Raw genomic sequence first — 16,225 nt, 5'->3', positions numbered from 1 at the left:
AGGAGTAGCCCAGGTCCCACTATGCTGCCCCTCCTGTTAAGCTATCATTTCAGTGCTGTTTAGGGCTGCACTCAGAACTCCCGTCTCTCCTAGTCTCCTGGCCTTCCACCCTTGGTGACCACTCTAGGAACAGTGGTAGCTTCTGCTAGCTTTGAGATCCTAACTTGCCTGGGATTCATCAATACATATGCCCAGTAAACTTATATTGCTTCCTCACCACTCCAGACTAAATAAGTCACATGTTCGGCCGTGTCCTAATGCAGGGCTCTCCAATGGCCTGACCGCTCCCCCGTCCAACTATTCTAACCCAGCACTGCTCCCGACAATCACCCTACAGGACAAGGCTGCTGAGACATAGGTGGCTTCCAGTTTCTGGAAGTGAGCAGCATTCCACTGGCCCTAGGTCACTTGAACCTTCCTGGACTCTGTACCATCTAGGCCCACACTCTTGTCCTATGTTCTAACAACCATGCCATCCAGACTAGGATCCAAGGCACTACCTACACCCGGATCTATATACCATATACCTTGAACATCCAGTGTCAAAGCCTGGAACTACTATGTCAGATCAAACCTTATTCTTGTCCCCAGTCCTAAAAGATCATGTGTGAAACCCCATCCCCTCTAGATTGCAAGCTTGAAAATACGAGGTCATACTTACCCTGACTTATGTTTGTGCATCATCCATCCTATAAGTTATCCTGCCACCTTAACCAGTTTTAAATATGATTTGTCCCTTATTCCCTTCAGAAATAACTTGAGTGCACCTCTCCTATGCTTGTTCTATATTATACATTCGTATCATACGTTCAAGTTTTAATTATGTATTTTTTTGTGTCTAGTGCAAAGCAACACTTTGTATCCCAATTCAGAGAAAGTGTTTATTTTTATTATTGTATTAGTATTATTCGACCTTCCATTTATAAGAATGTATGAACATCCCCTCTGGCTGCTTGTCAATGTAAGTCAAATATTAGCATATGACTATTACAGCCTTCAGAGACAGATATGGTGAAAGGTTGGACTGAATGGACTGTCTTATCATTCAGGGGATATAATTATTGATTTAAATATATTTAGCCAGTTTCTATAAATTTTAATAGTAAATGTAATGTGCAGTTAATTCTTATGACCCTAGCATCTTTATAGACAATTAGTTAAAACAAATTATACATTTCAATGATTGTGATAAATACACAATACCATCTGCAAATAGACACTCAACTACCCAACACTGGCTGCTAAATGTCAGATTAGCAAGATGATACTGCCGGCTAAGAGAGAGATGGCAAATGTACATTAAAAGGAAATATAATCTGCCTTCTTCTGGGACCCTCTTCCCCTGGAAACGCCAGAATATGCTTACAAAGAGGCAGATCTTTGTGGAACACAGCATCTTAAAATTAATGCAGAAATCACTATAAAAAGCTTACGGCATCTAACTAAAAGGTTACATCGATTAAAAGCAGCACATTATGGTATTTAAATATTCATACTGAATGACAAACATGGAGCGCTTTGAAAGGCATGAATTTCTTTACATATGAAAGCCAATTTGTCATTTATATTGGGTCAGTGATAACAGGGAAGTCCACCCTACACTGCACTTGTTTTAATATTCTTTGATTACACCTAAACAGTGCAGCACCTGAGTGGATTATGGTGGAAAGAGGGGTGTCTTAATGAGCTTGCACAGGAAGTCTGAGTCACACACAAAAAAAAAAAAAATCCTCAATCCATTATAGCCCTTCTCCTCTGAACAGTCAGACAACTAGAAATTATTTCATTTGTCTCAAGCAAGCTCAAACCCACACTGGGGTGCACTGCGTATTCTGACAATCTGAAGCTTTAGCCTTTTCCCAGTTCACAGGAGGCAAACTAACCACTAAGCTTTAAACCATCACAGAGCAGTTACTATCGAGTTATTAACATTCCCAAGCATGCAGAGAATGACAAATTAGCAGAGCATCAACTATGAAGAGGCCACACCTCACCATATCACAGTCGAGTGACAACCACCAACCCGATGCCAACTCAAAAGCATTCTTCACTAGGGCTAAACCCTACAGCACTTTAAATCTGAACTGTATCAGATTGAGAAAAAGTACAATTGCAGCTTTAAGGCTACAAGATTTCATTTAACTTTCATTGCATTAAAATAAATTAAAAAAATAGATGACGCAGGTCATGGTTTGTAATGTCCATAGAGCAAGCAAGGCAATCTGACATTAATAGAGCAAATCCTTTGAAATGAATCCATAAGTAACTAAATCTGCTCAGCAAGCTGTATTCTACCTTCTCAAATGATGGTGATTCTCTATCTTGGATCACTTCAGTGGAGTACCAAGCCAGAGCACGTGCACAGCAGAACAGGCCATTTTGCAGAGCTGCCACATTCTGCGTCAATCCTGAAAGTTCTGCTTTTGCTTAGAGTTATATTTGTAAATTCCCCAGTACACTGTATTTAAAGTTTAATTCAATTCTGCTATGTGGTGAGGTTGGTATACAAGACATTCAGACAGAACAATGAGGATTCCAGGGGAGAGACAAATTCTGCAGCCAAATTCGGAATGAATGATTTTGTAAACACATTTTGCATAGTTAAGCAACAATGGCACATCCATGTGTGAAACATTCCTTTTTTCAAATGTTATGGTGCAGCAATGGGATTTTTTTTTTTTTTTTGGGCCCTGTTCAATATAATATTTCATTTTCTCTCTAAGGGGCACTTACCAAGTCCAGACCAAACAGATTTTGACCATTACATACATCCCACCCTTCTGCTAGTTTGTTCATTTACTACAAAAATGACAGGCAAATGACCAAATCTGTCGATAGTTTACCATTGAATTTTCAGGTGGTGGATAATTAGGCCACAAATTGATTCTCAGGCCGAATAGCTGTACCCCATAGGGACCCATCAGTGCAATCTGCCAAAGGGCATTCAAGCAGTCAAAGGCCAACAAGTATCTTTGGCAATATGGCAACAGTGGCAAAGCTTAGATAAATATTTGAAAACCAAACATGTTCTTTTCATGACCAACAGAAAGATGTACATTAGCATAAAATTATACACACAATGAAAGCTGTTGAGCCATGGTCTAAGATATTGCAATTATCTTTCAGACATACATGTTGAAGAGCGCAGAATTATCAACAGTGAGGTTCACGTGGTGGGAAGATGTAGAGGTGAAGAAAGATCAATAATCCAAGCTGAAAAGTAACCAATATGTACTGTAAAAGGACCATTTACATTACAATGTGCAAAAATTAATAGGAAGCCTTAAGCATCCTATGCTGCTATTAAACAGAGCACATGCTTCTATATAACTGACAGTGGAGATACAAGGGTCTTAACGATATCCACCAAGGGGGGAAAAAGGATCTAAACGAGCAGATTGAAGAGGCAGTGAATATTGAAATGTTCGTAAAAAAACAAACAAAAAAAAAGCAAAACAGTATTTGTTTACCAAAGTAGACAAGCAGGTGCGTAAGGGTGAAAATAGATAAAGCATCAGTGAAAGAATGCAAGACGGCATCAGCAGATTACTGCAGAAATCCTTTGCCATCAGATGAAATGAAAGCAGGTGAGCTTTGGTGCACATAGTATGTCCTTTATTTTGCATTAAGTTTGCAGACATTTCTGAACTGTGCAATTTTCTGCTGCATTGCTCAGTGACCTCACAGCTGCTTTGGAACTACAGGAAGTCACCATAAAACTACAAATGTCTGGTTTGACAGATCAACAAGCTCAATCCACTGGAGAGAATTGCTAGGTTTTAAACTTGTGCACTTCATAATGAAAAAAAGAAAAACGTATTGCAATATAAAAGAAACCCAAAACACTGCCACCATCCACCAGCATAAGTACAGTTGGTGCTGCAAACACCCCTGCCTACAATGGTTAATGGTCAATACTGCAGGGATGGACAGCCTGGCAAATCTGAAGCTCAAGTGTAGAGAACACAGACTGGGTGCTACAATTATGCAAAATTGATGCATTTTCCTGATGGATCAAAGTCATTCCTCACCTACCTGCACACTAGCAGCCTACCAGGATTTCTCACCCTCTAATGCATTACCAACAGCAGGACTGCTCACCTCCTAATACATTTGTCAAACATTTTTTAAGTACTGTTCTCTTCAATGTGCTATTACCATTTATAATAAACTGAGAAGTGCTGGTATATCATTAAATACAGCTAAACTATTTTTTTCTTTTTAGCAGCATTGTGATCTCTTTAGTTTCAGCATAACATTCTGCTTTATTCCATTTCATTCAACATCTTTCACAAACTACTTTTCATATTAGTGACTAGTGTCCATTCTGCACATCTTTCTGTATCTTACACAGGAGGTCTTTTCTTAGCAAAAAAAAACGTGATCCTCTGATTAAGAGACAGACAGTTCTCCATCTATTCCATTCCTTGTAGTCCCAAACTCGTCTTGACACTATCTACATTTTGTGTCGTCAACCTGTTTTGACAGTTGCGGTTTTTACATCTAGCTACCAACATCAATCCATCTGCTTGTGCATGTTTCTCTCCCCCTCACAGTGGCAGTTTGTACCTCCATCAATGTCAGCTCCTATCCTTCAATCTTGTGCTGGTGTATTACTGTATTTGTCAGTGTCTGTGTTACTGTACCTGCCAGTCTACATTTTGCAATAATTCAGACACTCGCCGTGTGTCACATTCTCTTAATCTCACTGTCATCTTTCTATTCTTACACGTGGAAAATTTCTTTTGCTCCCTTTTAAATCATCTTTTGTCTGAAGCAAAATGTGCAGAAATGTTCTGAACACTACTGAAAACTTGCTGAGTTTGCACACTACTATAGGTTGTTGCATAAAGTTTGCAACTATTTTACCAGAACTAAGCTCTCCACATATTTATGAAACTCATCCATTAAACAGCTAAGAAATCTTTGTTAGTGAATTATAACTGTGGCACAAATTATTTTTTTAAAAAAAATCAATATATATTTGCTGTCAATGGTGCACATTTTTCAGAGGCAAAACGAAACCTACACTATGCATGCTCAAGACAAAGATTCTTCTATGCCTGTCTGATCTGTCTATTTCACATGTATTCAAACAAGCCCCACACTGACACGCGACTAAGTGAAAAGGTGTGGAATCACTCCATGAGCTTTATGCGCCCTACACCATGGAACTAGCTCCATACCATTTACCTAATTTAAGTTCCCGCCACACAAACATGGAACATTACAAGAGCCTGGAACACTCCAAGACTACAAAAACAATTTCAAATATAACTATATGTTGCTGCTCCAATTCCTAATGGCAGGGGTGGTTTGCTTCATAGGCTATTCCACAAAAGGGCATATAGGTTTGCTGTATATGCACACCATATGGCCTGTGTTTTAAAGCTGGTGTTAAGAGCGAGAACTGTATAAGCAACCTACTGAAATGCAGAAAGTTAGAATCCTGTGCTTTTCAATTCCCTCCCACACCAAAGACTTACATGGTAGGTTAATTTGCTTCTAAATACAACACGTCAATTTTATCAGAAAGTAAAATCCAAGTGGCAGCGTGGGTCTGATGTCAATAATTCCATACTCTCTGTACAGTGCTGTAGAACGCGATTGGCATTCTATAAATAATTATCAATGCCAGCATTGCTAGGGGTAGTAAGTCAGTAAAGGTTCATAGAGCAGAGCACAATATCCTTTTTCCCCTAGTGGGGGGTAGCAGAGACAGATTGTTACAGGAGGTGAATGTCAGCACTGAAAAAGACCTTGAGGGTTATTTAAGGATCTCTATGATTTTAGCATTTCTGTGAAATGCAATCTACAAAAAGAAGCTTGTGTAACATATTCTCCAATAATGATAGAGACAATCCGAGTTAATAGCAAAGGCTTCTAACCCCAGCTAAGGAGGATATCCGATTCAGAAATTCTGCAAGGTCATAAAGCTTATCTGACAATTAATCTATCTGAAGCATTCAACTCTCCAACTGCACAGCACCCAGGGGCTCAGACCAGCTGCAGTAAACATTTTACTATTAATTAAAAATCCCAGCATGCCCTGCACGAGGAACCTACAACTCCCAGGCTGGAGGTCATCTCCCAGCACCCCTGAATGTGATCTTCACACACCCGAAGACAAATACAATGTGCACATTTCTGCTGAATTAGTCTTATTTGTCGGATACATAAAGGGCTGTAGTTGTAATGGTGAAGATGTATCAAGACTGGAAACAAACGTTGCTAATGACGTCTGATATTTTGTGCTGTAAACTCTACAAAAAAAAACCAAAAAAAAAACAAAAACACAAGAGCTATAACCAAAGTCTGATGTACCAATGATTCAAATATTACCACCTGGAGACTGTAGTAATGATCTCCCATATATTACAGGCAACCGGTTGCAGTTATTTCCCATAGCTACTGAGAACACCAACGTTTCTTGTTCTAAAGAGTTAAATACTTGCAACGGCAGCTCTCATCAAGTAATAGAAACAAAAATATGCACACAGGACGTTCATGGCTTACTTAACACTACCCGCAAACAAAAAATTCAAGCTGCACCTCCTCTGTGTTCTAAGCAAAAAAAGTGGTCATTAATATGGAGATAAACCCTCTATGGAGACAACAGCGTACCTCATGATAAAAGTAATGACCACCTTTGAACCTCTTATTTAGGGACACCACCATGTACATGGAGATCACAGCCACTAACCACCAGCTCTAACACCAGGCAGTAAATTGAGCATTTAGAGTTTAAACACCCATTCGGTATGTATATACAGATATGGCACACATCATTATTACTGGGAGGAGGCGGCGAGATCAGAAAAGGAATTCTTATATAATTTGGAGAACAAAGTATGGTTGATTACAGTCACTCTTTTTACATGGCAACTGAAAACCCCCTCATTACACTGTCTAGCAGTGCTCACACAGTAAGTATAAGGAGAAAGCATTTTTGATCACATCTGAAATATTGAATTTGATGGCAAACGAGAACCGCTTGGCCCATTTTAACCTATGGTAACCTATCTTGGTAAGGATGCCCTTATGTCTATCCCAAGCATGTTTAAATTGCTCTATTGTATTAGCCTCTACCACCTCTCATGGGAGGCTATTCAACCTATCCACTACCATTTCTTGGAAGTAATTTCTCCTCAACTTTCCTCTGAAACTATTCAACCCCCACCCACCCCCTCAGTGCATGTCCTCGTATTCTAGTACTTTTCTTTCAATGATTGACTTCTGTACCTTGTTAAAACCCTTGATATATTTGAAAGCTTCCATCATGTCCCCCTTCCTTTCCCTGCTCTGCTCCAAACTATACATATTAAGACCTTTTAGTCTTTTTGGGTAAGTTTTGAGCCGTAGGCATGCACCATTTTAGTCACCCTTCTTTTTAGTCTAATTTATTTATATCCTTCTGGAGATATGGCATCGATTTGCCTTACTCATTGCTATGTTACATTGCTTACCTGCCTTTAAGTCACCTAGTGACTCCTAGATCCCTTTCCTCTTTAATAGTTGCCATTATTATGCCATTAATACTATATTTAGCCTTTGGTTTTTGAGACCCAAGTGCATAATTTTGCATTTTTTGGCATTAAACTGTAGTTGCCACTCTCTTGACCATTCCTCTAGTCTACCTAGATCAATCATTTCTTTTACCCTACTTTGCTAGTCTACCCTGTTGCATATCCGTGTTAAGATGGCATACTGTCCCTTCAATACCATTTGCAATGTCACCAAGATATTAGAAAGCACTGGTCCAAGTACAGATCCTTGGGGTACTCCATTGATAACCTTTACCTCCTGTTAATACACTCCATTTACTATAACTCCTGCAACCAAGATCTTTATCCATTCAACCATCTTAGAATCCAGTCCCAAGCTTTCAAGTTTATTTAACAGTCTGCGATGTGGTACAGTGCCCATGTCAAAAGCCTTACTAAAATCTAGATAATCTACATCGAGAGCCCCCTCCTCGATCTATTACTTTAGTCACCTAGTCAAAAAAGAGTCCATAAGATTTGTTTGACATGATCTCCCCCCAGTAAATCCATGCTATTTGGGATGCTGCAAGTTACTAGATTTTAGATATTCTACAACTCTTAAGATGGTTTCAATTGTTCGCAGATTTGTAAGGCAGCAGAGTGCTCCGCAGTGCCGTACAATTTCAGAGAGCTCTGTTAGGACCTTCTCCCATCTACCTCATTTATGAATATACATGCAACTTAACTGTGGTCCCTTCCCCTCTTTCTAGTGTACACTAAGCAAAAATAATTATGATGTGCCCTTACCTTTTCTCCCTCAACTAGACTCACTGTCTTTAATCTCATTATTCCTCCTTTTGTTTCTCTCCTTTCACTTATAACCCTAAAAAAAAAAAGTTTTGCTCTTACTGGGCCATTCCAGCTTGTGCATTTGCACATTCTTAGCCTACTTCTGTCTAAGATACGCCTGTCTTCGTTGTTCCGAGTCTGCTTTTCCTAAAGGCCACGTTTCTTGCTTTCACAATACTTGCTACTTCTTTTGCAAACCACTCTGGCTTTCTTCTCCTTGTGCTTTTCCTAAACCTTTTGATACAAAAGGTCTGTTTTAAGTATTGCACTTATTAATTTTCCCACCTCTCCTGCACTCCTTTCAAGTCCATCCACTCTGCCAAAGTCACTTACACATTTCCATCTCTACAAAGCCAGCCTTCCTAAAATCAAACACCTTTGTTTTTGTGTGGTACGAGTCCATCTGTTTTTATACTAAACCATACTGCTTGATGGTCACTGAATCCTAGGTTCTCCCCCACATTTACATCCGATATTATGTCACCATTTGCAAGTATCAAGTCTAATACTTTGTCTTTGCGAGTTGGCTCCGTCACCATTTGCCTGAGGAATGCTCCCTGCTAGGAAGTCAAAATGTCCCTCACTTATCAAATCAGTGCTTATTACCTCACTTTTTAGCTATATTTATCTCTTTATGTTTATTTTATTTTGATCTGCATAGTCTTCTGTTGCTGTGGATATGTTTCATATCCCTTTAGCCTGCAGAAACAATAGCTCTTTGTTGGGGGTGCAGATTGCTTTATTCCTGTGTAGTTCACTGCCCCCTCTGCTGGTATAAATAGTTCCTGTGTGTAAAAGTTATTGGATAATGGGTTTCTAATCCCGATTTAATCGAATTAGTACATTCAGCACTTAAAGAGAAAAGAAAAAACAAATGACAACCATAAAGTACATTAGAAACCATTAAATGGATTCCCAGATGTTGCTTCAGCTGCATGAACTGACAGAACAATTGCTTAAAGCACACCAGTGCAAACAGGCAGCATACAGATTATACCAATATACTGGTTAAAGTATAATCCTTTCTACTGCTGTCATAATTTTAAACAGAAGCATATGACCAGTTTGAAAGTAGTCCATCAACCCTTGCGAGACTGAACACAGCCAGCCTGGTAGATGGCATGTGGCTAACGAAGGTCATATCTGGCTAGGCTCACAGATCGGCAAAAACTGTGAAACTGCGCAGAAGATCTTGTGGTAACAACATCTAAAACACAGAATGGTACACAGCTATTTACATATGCATTAAATTATTTCATTACATATCATCAAGACTTATACTTTGATAAAAGGCAAACAAACCACAGATGGAAAATACTGCTTTATGAAAGCACAATGTTCTAAAAACTAGAGAACATTGATGTCCTTCAATTCACCTCTAGATAGTAAACAAGCTCTGGAGACAAAGGACTTGGGCTGTTATACTATAACAAGCAAAAGATAACTTGAGTTTTGATAACTGCATTAGTGTGGATGTGAAAAAACAGAATCCTTAAAAAAAAAAAAAAAAAATCTAAAGTAGCACTAAAAGGGGCAGTAAAATAGAAAAAAGGGCGATGTGGACAGGTACTATACAATCCTAATGTGTGACTTTTATATCAATACTAAGCTCAGGGTGTAAATCGTAACAAGTCTAATTTTAGCAACAGCCTGAAGCCATGACTCTAGCAGGCCATTTTAAAAAATATTACCTTTGTATTCTCAAAGGTCCAGCAGTAAACAGTGCTAAAAGGGGAACAGAAGTCAGCTGAAGTGGTTGGTTTGAAGACTTCTGAGCTTTTGCCAGCTTACTACCCTTGCTGACAAGATGGAAAGTACAGCAGCCACTGCAGTGTGGGTTACACATCAGCCTAGCTCTAAGCAGCCAGTCCTAGGTTGTTGATAGGATTGTAGTCATCAATTTAAGATATATGCAAGTTTTTCATACAGCTTCAGAGATTTATCTAATAATTAAAGTGATGACACCAGATGAAACACACTGGGGTCATGAACTAGTACATAATTAATACCAGATATCACAATAAAAGGATCTGTCTAATCATTATGTCATAGAGGCTTTAAATATAACAGGAAGAGGGTGGGCTTCCACGCTCCCTATTAAATGTGGAATGAATAGATTTTGCCGCCAGGGGGACACAAAGCAAAAGGGTAGTCCCTGCCCTTGAAATGGACCAATAGGTGAAGAAATGGGTCTCCTGGGGCGCAGAGAGAGTGAGTAAGTAAAGGGTATGTTTAGTGACGTTATAGGGTGGATGGTATTCATCCAAGAGCATAAAGCTCAGCATATGGGAGCCCTTTCTGGGTTGGATTACACGTGGTCTTCTTGCTCAGAGGTCCTTTTAGACATTTATTTTTGTTATGCCTGTTTGTGGTCAGGGCCGGATTAACCATAGGGCTAACTGGGCTACAGCCCAGGGGCCTTGGGCATCCAGGGGGCCCTTTTAAGTGCTCAACAGCAGTATTGATTGGTCGGGGCGCCCCTGGCGCGATCAATGCTGCTGAGCACTTTCACTGCAGTCCTTCCCTGGCGCGCTGTAGTCTCCTTACTCAGTAAAGAGCGTACAGCGTGCCGGGGAAGTACTGCATTGCCAGGAGAAGGAGGTAAGTGCCTTGGGGGTGGGGGGTGGCTCGGCTCACTAGGGGGGGGGGGGGCCTCACGGGGGAATGGAAGCCCCCTTAGCCCAGGGGCCTCCATTCCCTTAATCCGGCCCGGTTTGTGGTGCTTGATATCTGAAAACAGGGCGGTTTATCACTTTATTGTTTTTACTTCGTTGATATTTGTGGTCTATGAAATCGCATTTATTCCTCTATCAAGTGTTGGCATATTTGTTTACTAAACATTACCTATATGTATGCTTAGTTTAACAGCAAAGTACCTGCTATATACTATATATACTATATATGTTGTATACGGTTTTGCTGAACATATGAGCAATAAATACTATCTTTACTGAAACTATATACACATTTATATCTCTGAGCAAGAAGACCACAAGTAATCCATCCCAGAAAGGGCTCCCATATGCTGAGCTTTATGCTCTTGGATGAATACCATCCACCCTATAACGTCACTAAACATACCCTTTACTTACTCACTCTCTCTGCGCCCCAGGGGACCCATTTCTTCACCTACAGAAGTGTTAAAATCTGAGCCAGCTGCCTGGATCCTCTGTCCTCTGATAAAAAAAAAACAAAAAAAAAAACACACATCACTTATTTTCTTTAAAATAAATCAATAAAAGCCCCTTCTTGTCAAATGCTCATTTAAAGTGCCAAAAAGCGTTTGGGAAGAGGGGGGGGGGGGGGGCGCCAATTAAGAGGATAAACTAGTACTTCACACTTGCTTGTAGCACAGCATTAGAAGAGTGTCTCAAAGCTTCCCTGCAGCATAAAACTACTGTGTACTTAAGTGTTCACATAGAACACCATTGTATTTTGAGGATTATAGCATCTGACCGCATCAGGCGATGTTGAAACTGAGGCAAAGCAAGGGAACATTTATGGTCCCCTGATTTGCATTATTATTTTTTGGGGGGTGGGGTCAATACCAAGGCACATTTAATAAACTTTAAGGACGTGCACAAACCTAAACTTAATGGCTGCGTGTACATAAACAAAGTGTTTCCCAGCGTCAGACTTCCCATAACCTTTACTAAACACAATGCCTTTGCATTCATCATGTGCTTCTAGCAATTTATTTATACCATAAGAGAAAAGTAACTGACGCCAAGCGATTCATCACACCCATTGACAAAAACGGGAAGAGCATTTAATTGATCATTCATGTGATTTATTTAAGTTTTAGGCGATTCAGGTTAGAAAATGCTACCTACCTGTGTAAGGAGATCAAAGATTAATCTAAAGCAATCAAATAAAATAAAAAAGCAATGTTTTCTAAACTATTCATTTCATGAGATTAAAACTGCAGAGAATAAACTCATAACATTGCCCATGTAGTGAGCACATGGTTACTTTTTCAAAAGCACCAGTTTCTCCCACAAGACAAAACATTGTTATTTGAAAATGAATCCTGATCGCAAACCCAGTCATAACAGATGCAGCAAAAGGTTATATTTTATTTTGTCTATGAACACATCATCAAGCTAGACCGGTATATTCCAAAGGAAGTGAGGGATTAGTTCTTTGGAAAGGGTAAGGCATTTGGGAAAAACCTTGCATCAAAAGTTAAAGACTTTATTCATACAGGTTACATGGTTAAACTGCAGACAAGCCTGGGTGAGCCAAACATTCTGCAAAATATACTGTGTGACACTTTAGAGAAATCCCTGTTCAACATAATAATTGTAACTTAGCTGAAAAAAAAATTAAAAATACAGCAGTGGCCTCAGCTTCCAAATGCACTTATATATTGAACAAAAAAGTGATCAACAGAACCTAGTAAGAGGCCAGGCACAAAGCAACACAAGAAACTGCTTTGTGCGACCTATATCAAATTCCAATGACAATTCCACAGTGCCCGCAGAGGTTAGCACAGCCAAAGAAAGAATTGTCAATTATTAAATATTAATGATTAATATAGTTCCCAGGAAATTAGATAGAATGAAACAAGACTGTTTTCATTAGAACAGGATTGGAGCCTTCTATAGTCAACCTTTCATTTGCTCATTGCAGGACTGTCTGCTGGACGATTAATCTGGAACATACAGCTACACTGTGGACAAAATTAAAACCACTTTTGCACAATGCAAGCATCTTACGTAAGTCAACATGTGTTCCATAAAAACATAGTAAAATGTACATTCACTCAAAGGAAAAAAAAAAAAAATTCAGAACACAGTTTTAATAAGTATCACACCCTAAACAGCTGAACACTACACAGTTGTATTTTAGATGCGCAAAACATGCTTAAACATGTACTTTATAATACAAAAAAAATATATGATTTTCCTAAAGTGTTTAAACAATGGCATAAACCAGCAAATGAACTATAAAAAAAAAAAAATATATAGCCAATATTTTCTATATAATATAACTCAAATAGGCTTTGCAATCTAAATTCTCGAGCTACCACAACACCCCTTTTACACCCAAAAAACACAGCAATAAGGAAAGTCCCTTTACAAGCACCATCCCTAGCGTGGAAACCGCATCCTGTGGAGTTTAACTAGACTGCGCTAATCCTTCTGAAGAACTGGCTTTGTAAACACGTTTCAATTTGTATGCTACTGCCAGATAAGGGCAATTTCTAGGTTCCAGTTGGCTTAGCAGCCTTGGAATAATGCTCAATTGTCTTAAAGGGCTCTCCGTGGAACAAAGTGTAGCCAAGAGCACCTTGGGATCTTTCCAAAGCTAGCACCTATGATAAATTACCTAACTATTTCCAGGACAATAGGATATAAAACCTTTCCTCAGAGACTTGTCACAACACGAGCAAAATCAATCTGCACAGAAAGAGGATGCCATGAAGGGACCTTCTAGTTCTGTTTAATGTGTAAACCAGCATTAGTCATACAGCTGGTATGTGCATCACTATCCAAAATCATGTCACTGTGATCTTACTGCCCACTGAAGGAGTTATGATCTTGTGATGCAATCATAGTGAAAATCAAGTGTTTTGTTCTCTCTCAAATAAAACCACTGTACAATGGCTGGGGGGGGAATAATCAATACACATTAGACAACAGTGCTATTGTTTGGTGACCAGTGAGAAAATGAACAGCCCACCAAGTCTCTACACATAGAATTACTTACATGCCGCCAATGGTGATTGTGGCACAGGTACGTTCAGGAAATGCTGGGACGGTTTCTGTGGCTGCACTGGCTGACCGGATGTAATCTACGTTCACGTTTACCTGGAGAGGGAAGGGTTAATATAAATTTAAGTGACTGAAATAAAGGAAAATCAAGACCTTTGAGGATATCTTACACATTCAGATAACAAAAACAGGTATAAAGCTTTGCATCAAAATTATAATTGGAGTCTCCCTTACTGGACGCCAATTCTCAGTGTGCACTTACAAGCAATTCTGTAATGAACCATATCATCCCAGATCAAAAACATTTTCATAGCGCCAAACAGAAATGATGTACTGTAATCCTGATCATCACAAGCTAATTATGGCACCAACAACCCTTATACATACACTTCTTGAACATAGAAAAGTAATTGCAAATTAAATTCTCATTAAATAACTGTTTGCGAGAGCTGCATGAGCGTGAAGTAGTTTGGGGGAAAAAATAACGGTTACACTACCGCAGAGTGCCCCAAGATATATTTTATAAATGTGAAGTGTTAGTGCAATCATTGGCGCTCCTTGGCAATCATTGGCGCTCCTTGGCAATCATTGGCGCTCCTTGGCAATCATTGGCGCTCCTTTCTTAAAAGCATATCTCTTACATGACATTTTCACAGAAGTATAGACCGCATGACTGAGAAAATTCTGCAGACATTTATTGGCCTATTCAATCCAGCAACCAAAACACTTACTAACACTCATTGTCCTGCTTTACTTCTCTTTTTTTAACCAAAGTCTTTAACGCCCAGGCAGGACCGTTTTTGCAGCTGTAGGTCATTGCATAGGAAACTTGCCTAAAACTATTAAATGCACAGAACAGAGTGGAGGAGTACCAAGGGCAACTGAACTTCACATAAATTATAAAAAGCATGTACAACTAAAAGTCTAAAATATAGAAAATACATTGCAATAAGTAGATTTCTAAAACCACAAAATGATTAATAGCCTGTATTATTTACATATGACTGTTCTCATAATTGTGAAAGTCAACTTATTAAAAATGTTTGTTTAATAACACAAGATACCATTTAAAATTAGTGTTCTGGGATAACTTCTATCTACATCAATCCTCACTTATTCCTAAAGACTATAAACTAAAGCTAGGTACACACTACAGAAATTTCCACTAACTTTTTATGCCGAGCGATTTTACATGCGATCGCTCGGTCCATGGCCTGCATACACACTAGCCTTGTTTAGGACGATAAAGGGAAGAGCGGACGTCCCTTTAGCGACTTTTTACAGCCATCTTGTCGTAAGCAATGATTTTAATTTCGTACACACTGAAGCATCATTTCCGGGGAATGTAACGATATACCAAAGACATTAGCCTAAAGGGGCAGAGCTTTCACTATAGTTAACACCCAAAGCTGCATAAAAAGAGAAGGCAACATTGTCACTTCATTCATTTAAAATAGAAGTTAAGTAACATATATAAACTTTAGAAAAACATTTAACTGCTAAAGTGCAATGCAATGAATATTCCCTAATAATAAAATCCCTTAGTATGTAATGGAATGCTCCATTCTCGGCGTGCATCATCGCCGATTGGTCCACAGCAGAAACGAACCCCCATGTCCGAGTGTATAAAATGACAGAGGAACTTGTTTGGCGCCGAGGAGCGTGAGAAGATGGCGAGTGAGCAAGTGTCAGTGGGGGTTGCGGGTGAGGAGAAGGTGTCAGTGGGGGTTGCAGCTATGGAGACGGAGACAGAGTCAGAGATGGTGCTGGAAGGGCCAAAAAATGTCAAAAAAGTTAAGGTGGGGGATGGAGATGCTCAAGAAGAGCAAAGAGCAAATCCAATGAGCCCAAGAGAGGTGGAGATGATGGTCAAAGTACTGGACCAGGACGACAACAACATTAAAAAAGGTCAGTAGCACATGTAGTGTACCTGCTTGAAGGACTATTTCATTGTAGTGTCACATAAAGCAATGTAAACGCCTAATTTGTAACCTAATCTTTTTATGTCAGAACGAACAATTAACGGTGAGAAGGCCTGTTTAGATACCACTAATGTTACACCTGTTGGCAAACAAGAAAAAATTGAAAAAGAAAAAGATATAAAAGAAGTTTGACACGAAGGTATTTCAGTGAACATGTGTAGATAGCTAAATGCTTTGGGCACATACCTGTACC

At 39.3% G+C, this 16,225-nt stretch overlaps 1 protein-coding gene across 2 annotated transcripts in view; it reads right to left on the bottom strand.

The window, feature by feature from the left end:
* Positions 1–16,225, bottom strand: part of SND1 (staphylococcal nuclease and tudor domain containing 1) — a 479,575-nt gene that overhangs the window by 314,579 nt on the left and 148,771 nt on the right. For both annotated transcript variants that reach the window (XM_075208519.1, XM_075208518.1), the window contains exon 12: positions 14,046–14,146. In XM_075208519.1, coding sequence (XP_075064620.1) covers positions 14,046–14,146 — 101 coding nt within the window. The remainder of the gene's footprint in view (positions 1–14,045; positions 14,147–16,225) is intronic.

The sequence above is a fragment of the Mixophyes fleayi genome, chromosome 4 (assembly GCF_038048845.1).
Source record: "Mixophyes fleayi isolate aMixFle1 chromosome 4, aMixFle1.hap1, whole genome shotgun sequence".
Lineage (NCBI taxonomy): Eukaryota > Metazoa > Chordata > Amphibia > Anura > Limnodynastidae > Mixophyes > Mixophyes fleayi.
Note: the sequence above shows the minus strand (reverse complement) of the source record. Positions and strands in the feature narration are given on the sequence as shown.